Source organism: Pongo abelii, chromosome 17 (assembly GCF_028885655.2).
Source record: "Pongo abelii isolate AG06213 chromosome 17, NHGRI_mPonAbe1-v2.0_pri, whole genome shotgun sequence".
NCBI lineage: Eukaryota > Metazoa > Chordata > Mammalia > Primates > Hominidae > Pongo > Pongo abelii.
The window spans coordinates 68,002,968-68,018,502 of NC_072002.2; the positions used below are offsets into that span (position 1 = coordinate 68,002,968).

At 35.7% G+C, this 15,535-nt stretch overlaps 1 protein-coding gene across 5 annotated transcripts in view; it reads left to right on the top strand.

Moving 5' to 3' along the window:
* The window catches only part of DCC (DCC netrin 1 receptor), a 1,201,233-nt gene that overhangs the window by 866,614 nt on the left and 319,084 nt on the right, over positions 1-15,535 (top strand). For all 5 annotated transcript variants that reach the window (XM_024235927.3, XM_054537946.2, XM_063716903.1 and 2 more), the window contains exons 10-12: positions 4,659-4,807; positions 6,846-6,984; positions 14,968-15,017. In XM_024235927.3, the coding sequence (XP_024091695.3) occupies positions 4,659-4,807; positions 6,846-6,984; positions 14,968-15,017 (338 nt within the window). The remainder of the gene's footprint in view (positions 1-4,658; positions 4,808-6,845; positions 6,985-14,967; positions 15,018-15,535) is intronic.

A 15,535-nucleotide genomic window follows, 5' to 3' on the forward strand; every position in this document is an offset into this window, starting at 1 on the left:
TACTGACCATTCTCCTGGGACAAAGAGCCAGGACACTGAGCAGCCCTGGCTAGGCTTAGCAGGATAGGAGTGTGGCCTCGTGTTTGTTCTTATGGGGATACTGCTTTGAGCTGCAGATATTCCTGTAGTCTATTTTCCCCCACGATGCCTGATGGAAGTGTCTGTGTGGTTGTCATATCTGATTCCCAGAAGTTTCCAAGCCTCAATGATTCTGAGAGTCATGGTCAGGTAAGGCTGTGCACGACCTCCCACTCTGGACCATACACAGCCCCTACCTTGCTAAGTAGCTCTCTCAGCTTGCTCTTCCGTATTCTCATAAGTTTCACTCTGGATGAACAGTTCATTTGCAGCTTCTCTTCCATGCCACACTTGGAACCTCAGAAAACTCTGAGTGACATGGGCACACCTCACACTCCTTCCTTCTCAGCAAATTTGCCACCTACTGTGCATGTGATGGATCAGATAAGGTGCATTTTCTTCTCCTTTGCCCCATGAAACTTGGAGTCCATTTGAATTGTTTCCCGTCACCCCATTGTGCTCTAGTGGGAGAGATGAGCAGAAACTTCCCACACACTGCCTCCCTTTCCCTTCCCCCAGATACCCACTCATCTCCCAGTCCTCCTGGAGTGGTTCTGTTTGGGAAACTAGGGCTGGGCTCTCACCTGCTTTGAATGTGTTACAAGTCACAGGAGGAGTGATGCCCTTGGAGTTGGGTCATTTTAAAATCCAAATCTCTGCTCCCAGATTGAGCCATGTTCACAACAAACAACACCCTTTCCATGTGGCCACCAGAGAGCAAGAAGGAACACATTCAATGAGTACTTTACGTATCAACTGGGCCACATGTTTATGCACTGTCTGCGCCATGTCACAATTCTGGATCCCTCACATACAGCATATATCTTAACAGGTCATTCAGTCTCAATGTTCTCGCTCCTTTCTCTGCCTTCTGTAGAGGAATAATAGGTTCAGAATCAGAAATGTCCCCTCTTGAAATATGTGCATTGTTTTTGTGAATATATCAGTAATAATACAAGCATACAAATTATGTATGTTTTTATTCTTTAAAATACAGTACTGTGACAATCCACTTGAATAATGTTAGTGGACACATTTTTGGTTTGCTTTGTTTCATTTTTTTTCCATTAAGGAAAATGTCTGCTTTGTTACAACACAATACTAATGCATCACTGTACACTTTAAGACTCCTCGTTGTTCAACTTTGTCTCTTAAAGTCTCCTTTTGGGAACAGAGAGCTTTTTCGTAGAAAAAGTATTTCTTCCTGGAAGAATATTGAAGTGGGGACACTCATAAAGTGTCTGCCAAAATACAACTCTCCAGGAGTAAGGGTTCTTTCTGTGAAATAATACATCAAAGAGGAATGAGGAGAGCAAGACAAAACCCAGTAGAAATGGATTGGAATGGGATGCATTACTTTGGAGTCATGAAACATATGTACTATCTGTATATATGAGATAAACGTTTGTGTAAATATATGTGTGTGCATATGTATGCATGCTCACGTGTTTCTTAGCTCTGTTCACCAAAAAGACCTAGAAGTAAATGCACTGAAGTAGCAACTTATACACCTAGGATTCAAATATTTGTCTTTATACGATTCCCCACTAAAATAACCAGAAAACCTTGAAGGAATGTCTTTTTCTAGAGCTGAGGCAAGATCAAGATGAGCCTGGAACATATTAAGCCAAAAAGAAAAGAGGTACTCCAATAAATGACAGGGCGTGTCACAAGGACAGAGAAAAACTATTAAAAAGAGCTTCCCTAGTTGAATCTGGGTAAATTTGAACACCAGTATAATTAAGGACAATAATGAATTATAGATTATAAAAAGGAATCCATGTGCCCATTGAAATAAAAGATTCACAAAAGAGAAAAATATGGACTTTTGCTTGTAGTCAAATGCTAAGTGTCAACAAGTAAATGTAGAGAAAGGAATGCTGGAATAGGAAAAAAAATCATTATTTTGTAACCACCATGCTAGAAATTGACTCCATCAAGAACCATTAGTAGATGCTAAATCTATGGGAAATGTTGATAACAAGCATGTTTATATGGTCCTAACGTTATCTCCCCGTGGGTTGCTTATTAGTTGTAAGTGGTAGAGGAGAGGGCTGGGTTGGCATAGGGGACCTTCAAATTCTACTTGGCCGGGTATTCAGTTCTGGCAACATAAATGAGGGCAGAGAGAGAGCTTGTGCCTCTGGATGTGATACCCTGAGAACAGACATCATTTACATTTCAGTTGTCTGAATGCATAACCTAAGTCTAACATGAGACAAAGACACATTCAAAATGATGAACATTTTATTTATAAAAAGGGGCTAGATTCTTTAAAAATATCAATTGCCTGAAAATCAATGTATTTAGTACTGTTCCAACTCACAGCAGCCTGAAAAGACATGGCAACAAAACCTGACCCTAAGCTGGATCCTCAATTGGTGAGGGGAGTGCTACACAAATGACATTATTGGTCAGTTGATAGAACCAAAATGCAGATGAAGATTAAATAAAAGTATTTTGTCAATATTAAATTCACTGAAGTTGATAACTATGCTCTTCATGTACACATTTGTTTTTAAGAAATATGTACTAAAGTAGGATTAAGGAGAAATGATTTGGGTAGCTTATTCTGATTATTTATAGATTGTCTGTGTGCGTGTGTGTGTGTGTGTGCAATTATATACAGAAGAATATTTTGGCATATATATTTCAAAGTGTTGACAATAGGTAAGTCTGGATAAAGGAAACATGGCTGTTCTATGCACTATCCTTATTCTTAAAATTTCCTTTGGTTTTAAATTATGTAATACTTTTTTAATGGCAAAAAGGGGAAAAAAACACAATAATTTGTTAAGATAAAAAAATACAATTGTTAAGAACAAGGACTCTCAAGGTTCCAGGACTGGTGGGAAATATGTGAAGATGACATCAATACATGTTCTGCCATGAATAGAAATATTTTTCCAAATGAATGTGTGAGCAGTGATACTATAAGGGGCCTGGGTTCCATGGAACAAATGTTGAAAAATGATGCAGAGATATGCTGTTAGGTTCCACACTGATCTAAGAAGTGTATCAACAGATACATGCCAGTCAGTTTTTCCTATGCCATTTTTGCTACGGAAGTTCAAACTCTCAGAACTGTATTACAGGCCTACAATGTATATCTGTCCAAAGCTAGGTGTTATCCAAGGCTGGGGAAAATACACAGACAACATTATTAAGTAAGGGTGTAGTTAAACTTGCGATGGTAATATCATTTATTGATTTTAGGTAACCATAGTGTGGCCATTGCATTTACCATTTACAAGCCATATACAGGTCCATATGCAGGAATACAAAATTATGAAAAAATACAAAGTTTGCAAAGAATCAAAATGGAAGCTTTTTCTTAACTCATTCTGCATCTGAACCTGACCTGACCCCATGCTAGGCTATTCATAGTCTCTAATGAGCCCGTTTGGCATGAATATCATATGCTTTACTGCAAATATATAGTTACATTTGATTAACAATGTAATCAATTTGATGTGAGTATCATACGCTTTACTGCAAATATATAGTTACATTTGATTAACAGGGTGCTACTACAGACCCCATTAGGGGTTAAAAAAAAAAAGCCTGCACAGATACCATGTTACTTTTCTAAAATCTAAAAGTTTCAAAATCTTAAGATACCTGGGCTGGGTGTGGTGTCCTACACCTGTAATCCCAGCACTTCGGAATGCCAAGGCAGGAGGATCGCTTGCCAGGAGTTCAAGACTGTCCTGGGCAGAATAGTGAGACCCAGTATCTACAAAAAATAAAAATAAAAAAATAGCTGGTCATGGTGGTGCATGCTTGTAGTCCTACCTACTTAGAAAGCTGAGACAGGAGGATTGCTTGACCCCAGGAGTTCAAGGTTGCAGTGAGATGTGATCATGTCACTGCACTCCAGCCTGAGAAACAGAGCAAGACTCTGTTTCTGGGAAAAAAAAAAAAAAAAAGTGTTTTAGGTAAACGACTGTGGATCTGTGCTGTCTAATTTCATTAGCAAGCAAGTTATTTATCCTTCTTAAGTAACAATAATAAGAGAAAATTTAATACTAAAAAGTGGAATTGAAAATGAAATGCTAAAATTCATTTAATGAACCCAGAATCAGGCAAGATTTTAAAACTCTGACTTAAATAAAGACAATGTGATAAATTATCCATAGCTGTGCGACCTATTTTAATTATAAGTAGAACAATAATATACAAGTACTCCAAATGTACTTTCTCTTTTCCTTCTGCAGTTATTAGCCATGTGCAGGCAAAGACATAGTGGCATAGTGGCAAATTTTTCAGACTAAGAATTTAGATTCACAATCCCACTCTTTGCTGCCATTATCTTAAGTCACTTATACTCCTTTACCAGTTTCTTTAAATGTAAAACAAAATAGGCAATTTTGGTTAATGTAAGCTTTCTTATGAATTTTAAAATGAAGTGATTCTAAAGTTTCCAGAGTTTATATTTTTATATTATTATTCCATATTATTCTAAAATACATACTCCTAGAATTTTGTTGAACTGTAAAAATGTAATTTTGTTTGTTTTGAGAAAGAAAACCCACTCATCCTAATCACTTTTCTTTATTTATTAATTTTTTTTTATACAGTGCAAGTTCCAGGGCCAGTAGAAAACCTGCAAGCTGTATCTACCTCACCTACCTCAATTCTTATTACCTGGGAACCCCCTGCCTATGCAAACGGTCCAGTCCAAGGTTACAGATTGTTCTGCACTGAGGTGTCCACAGGAAAAGAACAGGTAGGTGAAGGAATGGACCACACTGCTTCCATCTGTTGGATGTTTCCATCCATTGGATAGCTCTAGGGCTGAAGAAATAGGAAAAGACCCACAAGCTCTTGATACAGCCCAGTGTTTAGCACATTCATTGAAAAGCTGATTAGTTTTAAAGCACTTGTTATTGGAAACTTTACACAATTTAATTAAATTCTGGTGGTAAGAGGTAAATGGGCAATAAAGTGAAGTCAATAGAAAGGATACTAATTTTTTGTTTGAGTCTGCAGTTGCCTGGCCTGTGTGGGCAACCAGATTTGTATTAACTTACCTGGTCGTGGAAGGCATTTGCATTTTTATTCCTTAGACTAAGGGGTGATTGCCCTCCTAGTCAATGGCGTTCGCCAAACTGCTTTTTCCATTCTAATACATTTACATTATATCTAACTCCCTTCCATCATCAGGATGTGTCCTATCATTTTTTAATGTTTTCAGAAGAACTTACTCTGAGAAGCCTAGTCTCCTTCTCCTTACATTTTGCTCCTACCCAATGGTTAGCATAGACACCTGAAAAGAAGCAAATTAATTGTTCAGGTAAACTAAAAGTGAAAAGATCTTTAGGGAGACACATGAAACTGAAAAATTCTATTTGGTGATACATGCACACACATATGTTAAAAATAGAATTTCTGAGTTTCATATATATGTGTATGTATAATATGTATACCTATATAATACATATATATTACATCTATACATATATGTATTATACATGTATAATACATATGTAAGCATAATACATATACATGTATATGTATACATATATAAGCATAATACATATACATGTATATGTATACATATATAATACATATATGTATACATGTATAATATATACATACACATATATAATACATATAATGTATAATATATGTATGCATATAATATATATTATATAATACATAGATATGTATTATATATGTATACATAGATATAATACATATCTATGTATACATATATAATACATATATATAATACATGTATACATATATATAATGCATATATATATATGTATGACTATTGAGGTATTTACTTCCAGATTCTCAACTTCATGTAAGAAAATATATACAGACATGTATATATTCAATAGTTAAATCAAAAATTGGCCTCAGGATATGGGAGTTCTTATTATTTGTTGTGAAGCTTGTCAAGCATAGAATGGCCTTCCTGCTTTCACATAAACTGCATGATCAGAATTTTTACTTAAAAATAAGAAATATTTTATATTCAAAAATAGCTCAAGCCCAGTCCCAAATTATATTATAAGATAAGCATTACAAGAGCTCCTCCTATGTAATCATGGGTAGTATTTTTTTTTCTTGCTATCTTCAAGCTATTTTTTGCTCTTGTTTTTTCAACTTTCTGTTTTATCTGCCTTTCTATGTATTTTAGCTCTTCAATGCATTTTGCCAACAATTTAAATAAATTCAAAACCAGCATCATCCAAGATAGATGTGAGTGTGAAGATCTGATTCCTCAGTGACCTTCACCTCCAGTAGCTCATTTACTGCAGCCATGAGATGCTCAAATAATTTCAACCAATCTGACAGCATTTTGGGAGATAAAAATTGTGGCAAAGTGTCTGACAGTTTCAAGAGCTGTGGGTATATTTCAGCAAGAGAAGCACAAAATCTATTATTTCTTGGTGAATTATTGCATTTTGGGTACAGGAGAAAATCTCTGTTCCCATGGCATTATAAGCTGCCTTCTGCCTGTGAGGGTTTAGGTGTGGGTAGAATAACCCAAACCATTCAGTATATTGAGTAGTGTTAAACAAATTGGATCTTAACGACTGTAAAAATAGCATGTGCTGTTTTAACAAGGAGTCTACAGAGTAGATGGTTTTTAGTGGGAGAGTCTGTGTCACAAGGTAGGTTTTATAGCTCATTAGAAGGCTGGAGTGTAGTTTGTAAGAGTCTAATGTCCAATTCACTGATTGCACAGAATGAGTGCCATTTCTACTTTAATGTGCTTCCTTGATAACAGTTTTGGTGTTTTATGTCTCCAGAATATAGAGGTTGATGGACTATCTTATAAACTGGAAGGCCTGAAAAAATTCACCGAATATAGTCTTCGATTCTTAGCTTATAATCGCTATGGTCCGGGAGTCTCTACTGATGATATAACAGTGGTTACACTTTCTGACGGTAAGTTAAAAACAGTGAAACTCCTTTTACGTATTTGACATAATATTGACAATAATGACATAATATTGCACATATATATTCCATTTTCAAGGTTTCCTGACTAAAATTTGATGGACTATTACAGTTAAATGTAAACTTTCTATCAAGATATATACTCCCAGCTGGGTGTGGTAGTTCACACAGGTAATCCTAGCACTTTAAGAGACTGAGGTAGGAGGATGCGTTGAGCCTAGGAGTTCAAGACCCACCTGAACAGCATAGTGAGACCCTATCTCTGTAATTTTTTTTTTTTTTAATTAACTGGATATGGTGGCATGTACCTGTGATCCCAGCTACTTGGGAGGCTCAGGCTGGAGGATCACTTGAGCCTGGGAGTTCAAGACTGCAGTAAGCTGTGATCGTTCTACTGTACTCCAGCCTGGGCAACAGAGTAAGACCCTTTCTCCAAATTAAATAAATATATATATATATATATATGTATATACATATATATGTATATACATATATATGTATATACATATATATGTATATATGTATATACGTATATACATATATATATACATACATATATATATACACTCTTGAGTCAGTATATACTAATAGGTAATCCTCAAAATGTGACTATTGACTAAGAGCTAAAATTATTTTGTGTATTTTTTATTTCTTTAAATTTTCTAATACAAACACATTTGTGCATGTGTGGACTAATTTTGATTGGCATGTTTTATTCCCCTATCTAAAAGTGTGCAGATGATTAAAGGTGTAAATGATAGACAATCCCTCTATATTTACCTCTTAATTAGAAAATATATCAAAAGGAATTAGGCCAAATAAGCTGATATTAAAATTTAAAGTATTAAAATTGAGCATGAAAAATGTGTATGTTGCCTACTAAATGGAAGAATAGACACAAACACACACATTTGAGACAAGAAGTGCAGTGACACAATTGTGCTTCACAACCCCCTTTATTCCTGGGCTCAAGGGCTTTTCTTTTCTTTTCCTTTTTTGGAAATCGAGTCTCGCTCTGTCACCCAGGTTGGAATGCAGTGGTGCAGTCTCAGCTCACTGCAACCTCCACCTCTCCGGTTTAAGTGATTCTCCTGCCCCCAGCCTCCTGAGTACCTAGGATCACAGGTGCATGCCACCACCCCCGGCTAGTTTTTGTATTTTTAGTAGAGACAGAGTTTCACCATGCTGAGCAGGCTGGTCTGGAACTCCTGACCTCAAGTGATCCACCCGCCTTGGCCTCACATAGTGCTGGGATTACAAGCGTGAGCCACTGCACCCAGCCTCAAGGGATTTTCCTGCGGAAGCCTCCCGAGTAGCTGGAACTACAGGCATAGGCCACAGCACCCAGCTAATCTTTTTATTTTTGCAGAGGCAGGGTCTCACTTTGTTGCCCAGGCTAGCCCTGTTTTTTAATGCCATGAAAGAGAGGAATAAATCTTAATAAAGAGAATAAATTTGACAAAGTAATGGCCAGGGGAAACTAGAAACCTAACTGCTAGATGATCATGAAAGGTTGAGAAATTTGATAAAAAGTGAAAATAAAATACATCAAAGTATATGATGTGGGGCCAGTGAAAACTCAGGCAGGTGCAGAAATGTAGAGATAGGCCCTTGTGAATATTAAAAAAGGCCACAAGCTAGCTCTTTTCAGCAACAGTTTCCATTTGGTGTGTTTAATTCTATAAATTATTTATCTTTTTAATTAAAAAATGACTTTAGCTTGTGATTTCTTGACAGATCTATCATTGTTTAATCTGGGAAAGTACCTGGGTGTACATTTCACAAATATCAGTGAAATGAGGAAAGACATGCATATTATTAAGGACAGTACAAAGAGAACACAGGAATAATGCTCATTTGCAAATTCAACTTTAAAATGTATTTTATATGTAATACCACCTTGGTATCATTTTTAATGTAATTCTTATGCCCATCCATCCAATTCTGTTATTGAAGACAGAACAGAATATTTATTGGTAGAATAAATTACTTCACAACTTGTAATTATAAAAATGAAAAACAAAGGAAAGTGAATATTTTACATAATTTATGTAGATTTCATTCACACTCCAAACTGTAATACTGTGGCCTTATTCTCCACTTTGGTTTTAAATGTCATAAGTGAGAAAGATAGATTATTATTCATTAGTCCAAGAATTGTCTTCTGGAAGTGTTACAATGTTTAGGACTTAGAAAATGTCTGTCAGTATAAAAAAAGAATTTCGTGACCCTAACCCCAATAAACATCACTGTGCAAGGGACACCAAATTCTCTCTCTCAAATGCACTGAAAGGAGATAGCAAGGACTTTATAAGCTTCTTAGAGTGGACACCGTGACCTCATTTGCATTCATTTTTACAATCAACTCATCTCTTTTAATGTCCAACACAAATCTGTGGCTCTTGGCTTTCATTTCCATATTATCCAGGTCCTTTCTGTCTACTTCAATCTCATGTCTTCTCCTCTGTACTGAAGCTGTTCATGCTGAGGTCATATATCACACTGAGTTGTATTTAATCACATTTAATAGTCACCTGCTTCCCAGTCTTCAGTCATGGAGCACTCTTCTTCGGTAACTTTGTGTATGTTGTAACAGGTGGATGTTGTGAAAATTAAATGGGCTGATCTGTGTAAACATCTAACAAAGTGTATGACATTTAAGTGTTTAATAAACATTATCTCTACCAATATACACTTCACTTTTTCTCATTATATTAATATTACATGCCCCTAAATATGAGGGATGCTGTTATATTCATCTCTGTATTCTTCCTGAGTAAATATTTATTGAATTAATTAGACAGCTCAGTCAAAACTGTGCAAATTTCTGTATGAAAAGGCTTATCTTTAGGATTTCCCATTTGAGGAACTAATTTAATATATTAATTTAATATATGACTGTGTCTAAATGCATCTGTATTATAGAGAACATAATAATTCTTTTCATATCAGGAGTCTTACCGTAAAAAATATATTGAGGCATAGAAAAATTTTTAAAAAAGCAAAAGTTTGTAATGTAATACAAAAATGTAAATACATTTCTTCCAACTTCATTACTTTATGTTTTTTTTCTCTGTTCTACTGGGATGCTTGTAAAGATCTTTATCCAGATGAGCTGTCATCTCTAATTTAGCTCGGCTTTATTTTCTGAGTAGAAACCTTATTTTTTATTCAAATTCCTCTACCTAGTAAAGCATCGGTTTACAATGAGCCATTTTTTTCACACCATTGAGATTATACAGCATATGGTCATGTAACTAATTTTGCCAATTTGTTCCAAAATACTGTCTCTTGCACTAGTTGGCATAGGTAAGTCACTAAGAGCTTTTATGAATGAATGACATTGAAAGTTTCCATGCCAGCTTGTCCTGTGTCCAAATGCAGAAGGACCTGATTTCATAGGCAACATAAGAATGTGCTTATTATTTTTCTGAATGTTATTAATATTTCTTGAATACTTACTAATGGAAGGCCCTGATCCAAGTACTTTGCCTTTACCTTTCATCCTTACAATACTACTATAATTTTCCCTAATTTACAGATGACAAAACTAAGTCAGAAAGAGTTCACAATAGGTAGTAAGCAGCAGAGCCAGACCACACAAGCTAGTAAATTCAGAGGCAAGATTCAATGTGGAAACATGTTTCTTTTATTCTGTGATAAGTGCCTTTAAAGGAAAATGCTTATAATTAAATATGAATTACTGGCCGGGCATGGTGGCTCACTCTTGTAATCCCAGCACTGTGGGAGGCTGAGGCGGGTGGATCACAAGGTCAGGAGATCGAAAGCATCCTGGCTAACATGGTGAAACCCACTCTTTACTAAAAATACCAAAGAATTAGCTGGGCGTGGTGGCGGGCGCCTGTAGTCCCAGCTACTCAGGAGGCTGAGGCAGGAGAACGGCGTGAACCCAGGAGGTGGAGCTTGCAGTGAGCTGAGATCGTGCCTCTGCACTCCAGCCTGGGTGACAAAGCGAGACTCTGTCTCAAAAATAAAATAAAACAAAATAAATAAAATAAATATAAAATAAATATGAATTACTGGTGGGCAGTAATTACACTTGTAATCCAAGAACTTTGGGAAGCTGAGGTGGGTAGATGACTTGAGGCCAGAAGTTCGAGAACAGTCTGGCCAACATGGTGAAATTCTGTCTCCAATAAAAATTAAAAAGTTAGCCAGGTATGGTGGTGCACACCTGTCACCCCAGCTACTCAGAAGGCTGAGGCAGGAGAATCACTTGAACCCAGGAGGCGGAGGTTGCAGTGAGCCTAGATCACACCACTGCATTCCAGCCTGGGCAATCGAGAGAGATTCTGTCTCAAAATAAATAAATAAATAAATAAGAATTATTTTGGTCTATAAATTGTGTGTACATGGCAGCATACATTTGCTGAGGGGAGGAATTGAAGTGCCTGTGCCTTTGGAGACTCATTGACAATTATGGGAACTTGATCTGTCCTACAAAATACCTCATCTCCATGAGTTTCAAGCCAACATCCTTCTCCATATTGAGGGAAGTTTCCAGCCCCACCTCTGATTGGCTTGAATGGACCTATTTATTTTAAATAATAAATTATTTGACATTTTGAAGAGAAAAGTGTTCTTTCACTTCTGCCTCATGAAACAAGAAGCGTCTTGGGAAGACAAATATAGAAAAGAACAATCGATATGGATTCTCTTCACTTTCACCTAGCCCTGGCATCTATTGTATCTATTTATCTCCAAATAATATGGAAATTAATAGTGAGAAGGAGGGAGTAGGAACTGATAACTAAAAATACTGTAGAAAAAATTCTCTACTCTCCTCCCTGACATGACAAGAATAGCCAGTGTGCTATCAGTGGAAAGTTAGAGAAGAAATGTGCACTGTAAAAAAATGTAGAAAAACTACCTCAATACCATTACAAAAGAACTTTTAGCAGAATTTTATTTTATTGCCTTACAATTCTTGTTTTGTTTTATTTATTTTTATTTTTTTGAGACAGAGTCTCACTCTCTTGCCCAGGGTGGAGTGCAGTGGCACAATCTCAGCTCACTGCAGCCTCCGCCTCCCAGGTTCAAGTGATTCTCCTGCCTCAACCTCTGGAGTAGCTGGGACTACATGAGTGTACCCACATGCCCGGCTAATTTTCATGTTTTTAATAGAGATAGAGTTTCACTGTATTGGCCAGGCTGGTCTCGAACTCCTGACCTCAAGTGATCCACCTGCCTCGGGCTCCCAAAGTGCTGGGATTACAGTGTAAGCCACCATGCCCAGCCTGCCTTTCAATTCTTAATACAGAAAACAGCCCTGATGCTTATAAAATTGTGGTAGCTACAAAAAGAAGAACACATATATATCTATCCTCTTAAAGTTTTCTTGGCTTTCTAGAAATAAGAAGTTAAATGCCACTTGTAAACTCAAATGAAAGTGACATTTAAGGGTTGCATATCAGCTAGAACAGTACCTACAACAAAACACATGATAAATGTTACCTTCTCTTTCTTCCAAAATTCAATTATCTATCAAAAATTCAGTTAGTAATTGATATTATATTTGGATACTAATTGATCAAAAAGTGAGTGTAATATTATTAGAAACATATAGCATGACATGTCAGTATTACAATATTAAATATAAACTAGAAATGTTCTTTCATGTTTAAGAAGTGACTCGGCCGGGCGTAGTGGCTCACTCCTGTAATCCCAGCACTTTGGGAGGCCGAGGCGGGCGGATCACGAGGTCAGGAGTTCGAGACCAGCCTGACCAACATGGTGAAACCCCGTATCTACTAAAAATGCAAAAGTTAACTGGGTGTGGTGGTGGGCGCCTGTAGTCCCATCTACTTGGGAGGCTGAGGCAGCAGAATGGTGTGAACCCGGGAGATGAAGGTTGCAGTGAGCCAAGATCGCACCACTGCACTCCAGCCTGGGTGACAGAGCGAGACTCCATCTCAAAAAAAAAAAAAAAAAAAAAAAAAAAAAGAAGTGACTCAATATCACTTAATATTAAGACATTATTTCCAAACTTTGCTTTTAAAGGATAACGTTTTTGAAAGTTTGTGAAATTATATGATATAGAGCATGTTATTTTATTCTTCAAATGGTACTTCAATTTAAAAAACTAAATTGTAATTTTTATGTTAATAATTATAATGTTTAGAATAGAATAAATAATAAATAATGCAAGTACAATTTATACTTTAACTTAAAAATAAATTTTCAAAACAAAACTTGGGACCAAACCCTGAATATGGAACCATTTTTATTGTTATTTATAAACTTTCTATTAATATATTTATTCAGCAACTATTTACTGAGTGTACACCATGTGCCTTCAACTCTTCCTGATACTGGTGATACAACATCAAAATGAATAAATATCTTTTTCCTTATTGGGGTTACATTCTGTATTTAATTTTAAAATCAGAATAAGAACCTCAAAAAATTAAATAACATTTTATAAATTGTGGAATATTTTTGAAAGAATATTTGCTGAGTCGATTCATGAAAAACAAGCAGATGAGCATTTTGTCAGAAACTAAATTGTCTGCAACCTTCATCAGGCACTAAGATCAGAAGTTCAAAATCAAAATAAAAAAAAAAAGATTGCATTTCCTGTTATTCCCAGAAAGGTCTAGGAACTATATAAGTAAGTACTCATTTGCTCATTCAATCATTAATTCAGTAAATATTAATTGAATGTCAGTTTGGAAGATAAAAGATTAATCAGCGACACATCATGTCTTCATGATAATTACTATTTAGAAGATGAATTCAGAGTATGGCATAAATAAATTCATGGTTAGATGTAAGTACTCTATAGAAAAACATAGATTTTTTCCAAATTCTAGTAAAAGAAGGGGAAAGATGTCAAAAATGGCCCTTAGCAATTGTTATGCACATATGTGAATATACCAAAACCACTGAACTGTACACTTTAAATGGGCAAATTGTATGATGTTTTAATTATATCTTAATAAAGCTGTTCTTTACTTAAAAAAAAAAAAAATGGCCCTTAGATTCTTGAAAATGCCTGAGAACTTTTCTATTAAACTCATCTATTTGTGAGGAACAAGGATAGGGACTACTCACTTTATAGATTAATATGTGTTAAAAATTTATTGAATGCTACTTCTATTCCTGTTACGGGGCAAAAAGCTTTATTTCATTTATTTTTCATCCCAGACACCTAGAGTAGTTCCTGACACATAAGAGCCATTCAATAAGTGGTTGTTTTTAAATTACTCACATGATAGAATATTCACTTTTTTGGTAGACTAAATATTATAAGTATTAAAAGAGAGCTGTGTATGTTCTTCCTTCTATAAAGGAGTAGTTAAATAAAAATGCAGGCAAGAAAAACAAAATACTGTCCCTAGAAAGTCTACAAAGAAAAATATACTATTCCTTTGCTAATAGAATTGATTCATCAAGTGCTATTTGCAACCTGCTTGTATTTATCACATAAGGTTTAATTTTACGCAGCTAAAAGAACTGAGAAGTATTTCTTCTTTTCACTTTTTAAGAGCTAATAAAGATTGCATTACAGGGATTAAGAAGCCTGGGTGACCATTAGAATGACACATTTTATCATAAAATTATGCAGATTCTGAAATGCACAATATCTTAAGCCTTTAAAACTACTCTAAGAAATCTCCTGTGTGTTTTTATTAGTGTCTCTGGGAAAGTTATCACAAGAGGGCTGTAATTAAATGGTGGTGTTTGGTATCACTGCCTGCGTTCTCTTGCGTAACAGTTTTGGGGGCTCCCTACATAGGTAAGTCAACTGGCTTTCCAAATGAAAAAAAAATAGACAAATACAGTTATTTTTCATCTCTCCAAAAATTTTTGAAGTACTACCTGGGTTAACCTACCTAATTATCATTATAAACAATATAAAAAAACCCACACTCTCATTTTACTAGACAGGTGGTATTTTTCTTTCAAGATTTTGGGATTAACTGTGACAATTTGTTTGATTCCTTTTAGTGCCAAGTGCCCCGCCTCAGAACGTCTCCCTGGAAGTGGTCAATTCAAGAGTAAGTTGGCTAAGTGTTCACTACTCCATTACCTATCATGATTACCTATCATGTATAACCTTCACTCACCCAACTGCCATCTTGAGTACAGGATAGTGGCTTCCATGTGTAGAAATGTTCTGGAACAACACAGCAAGTGACATTGATCCCACATCCTCTTCCATCAGACTTATTTAAGTAAACTAAATGAAATATTTGTCTACTTCTAAACAAATATTTTGATTTACAAATATTAAACAAACATTGATTTTGTAAATGTTTTAGTGGTCAAAGGCTATTCCATAAGGAAACAAAAACATCTGCTTCATCTATATTCAGCAATCTATCATATAGCTATGATGATGTGCTAGATGAGGAAACTGAAATAATTAGGAGAAAGAAAGACTGTTTCCTAACGCATTACTTAGAATTGAATATTTCATCATCATCCCCATTCTTCCTTTATAAATGTAGTCATTGAAGGTCATTCTTGAACTTCAATACAGTTAAATTTATGTAGCGATGTTACCTAGTTGTTA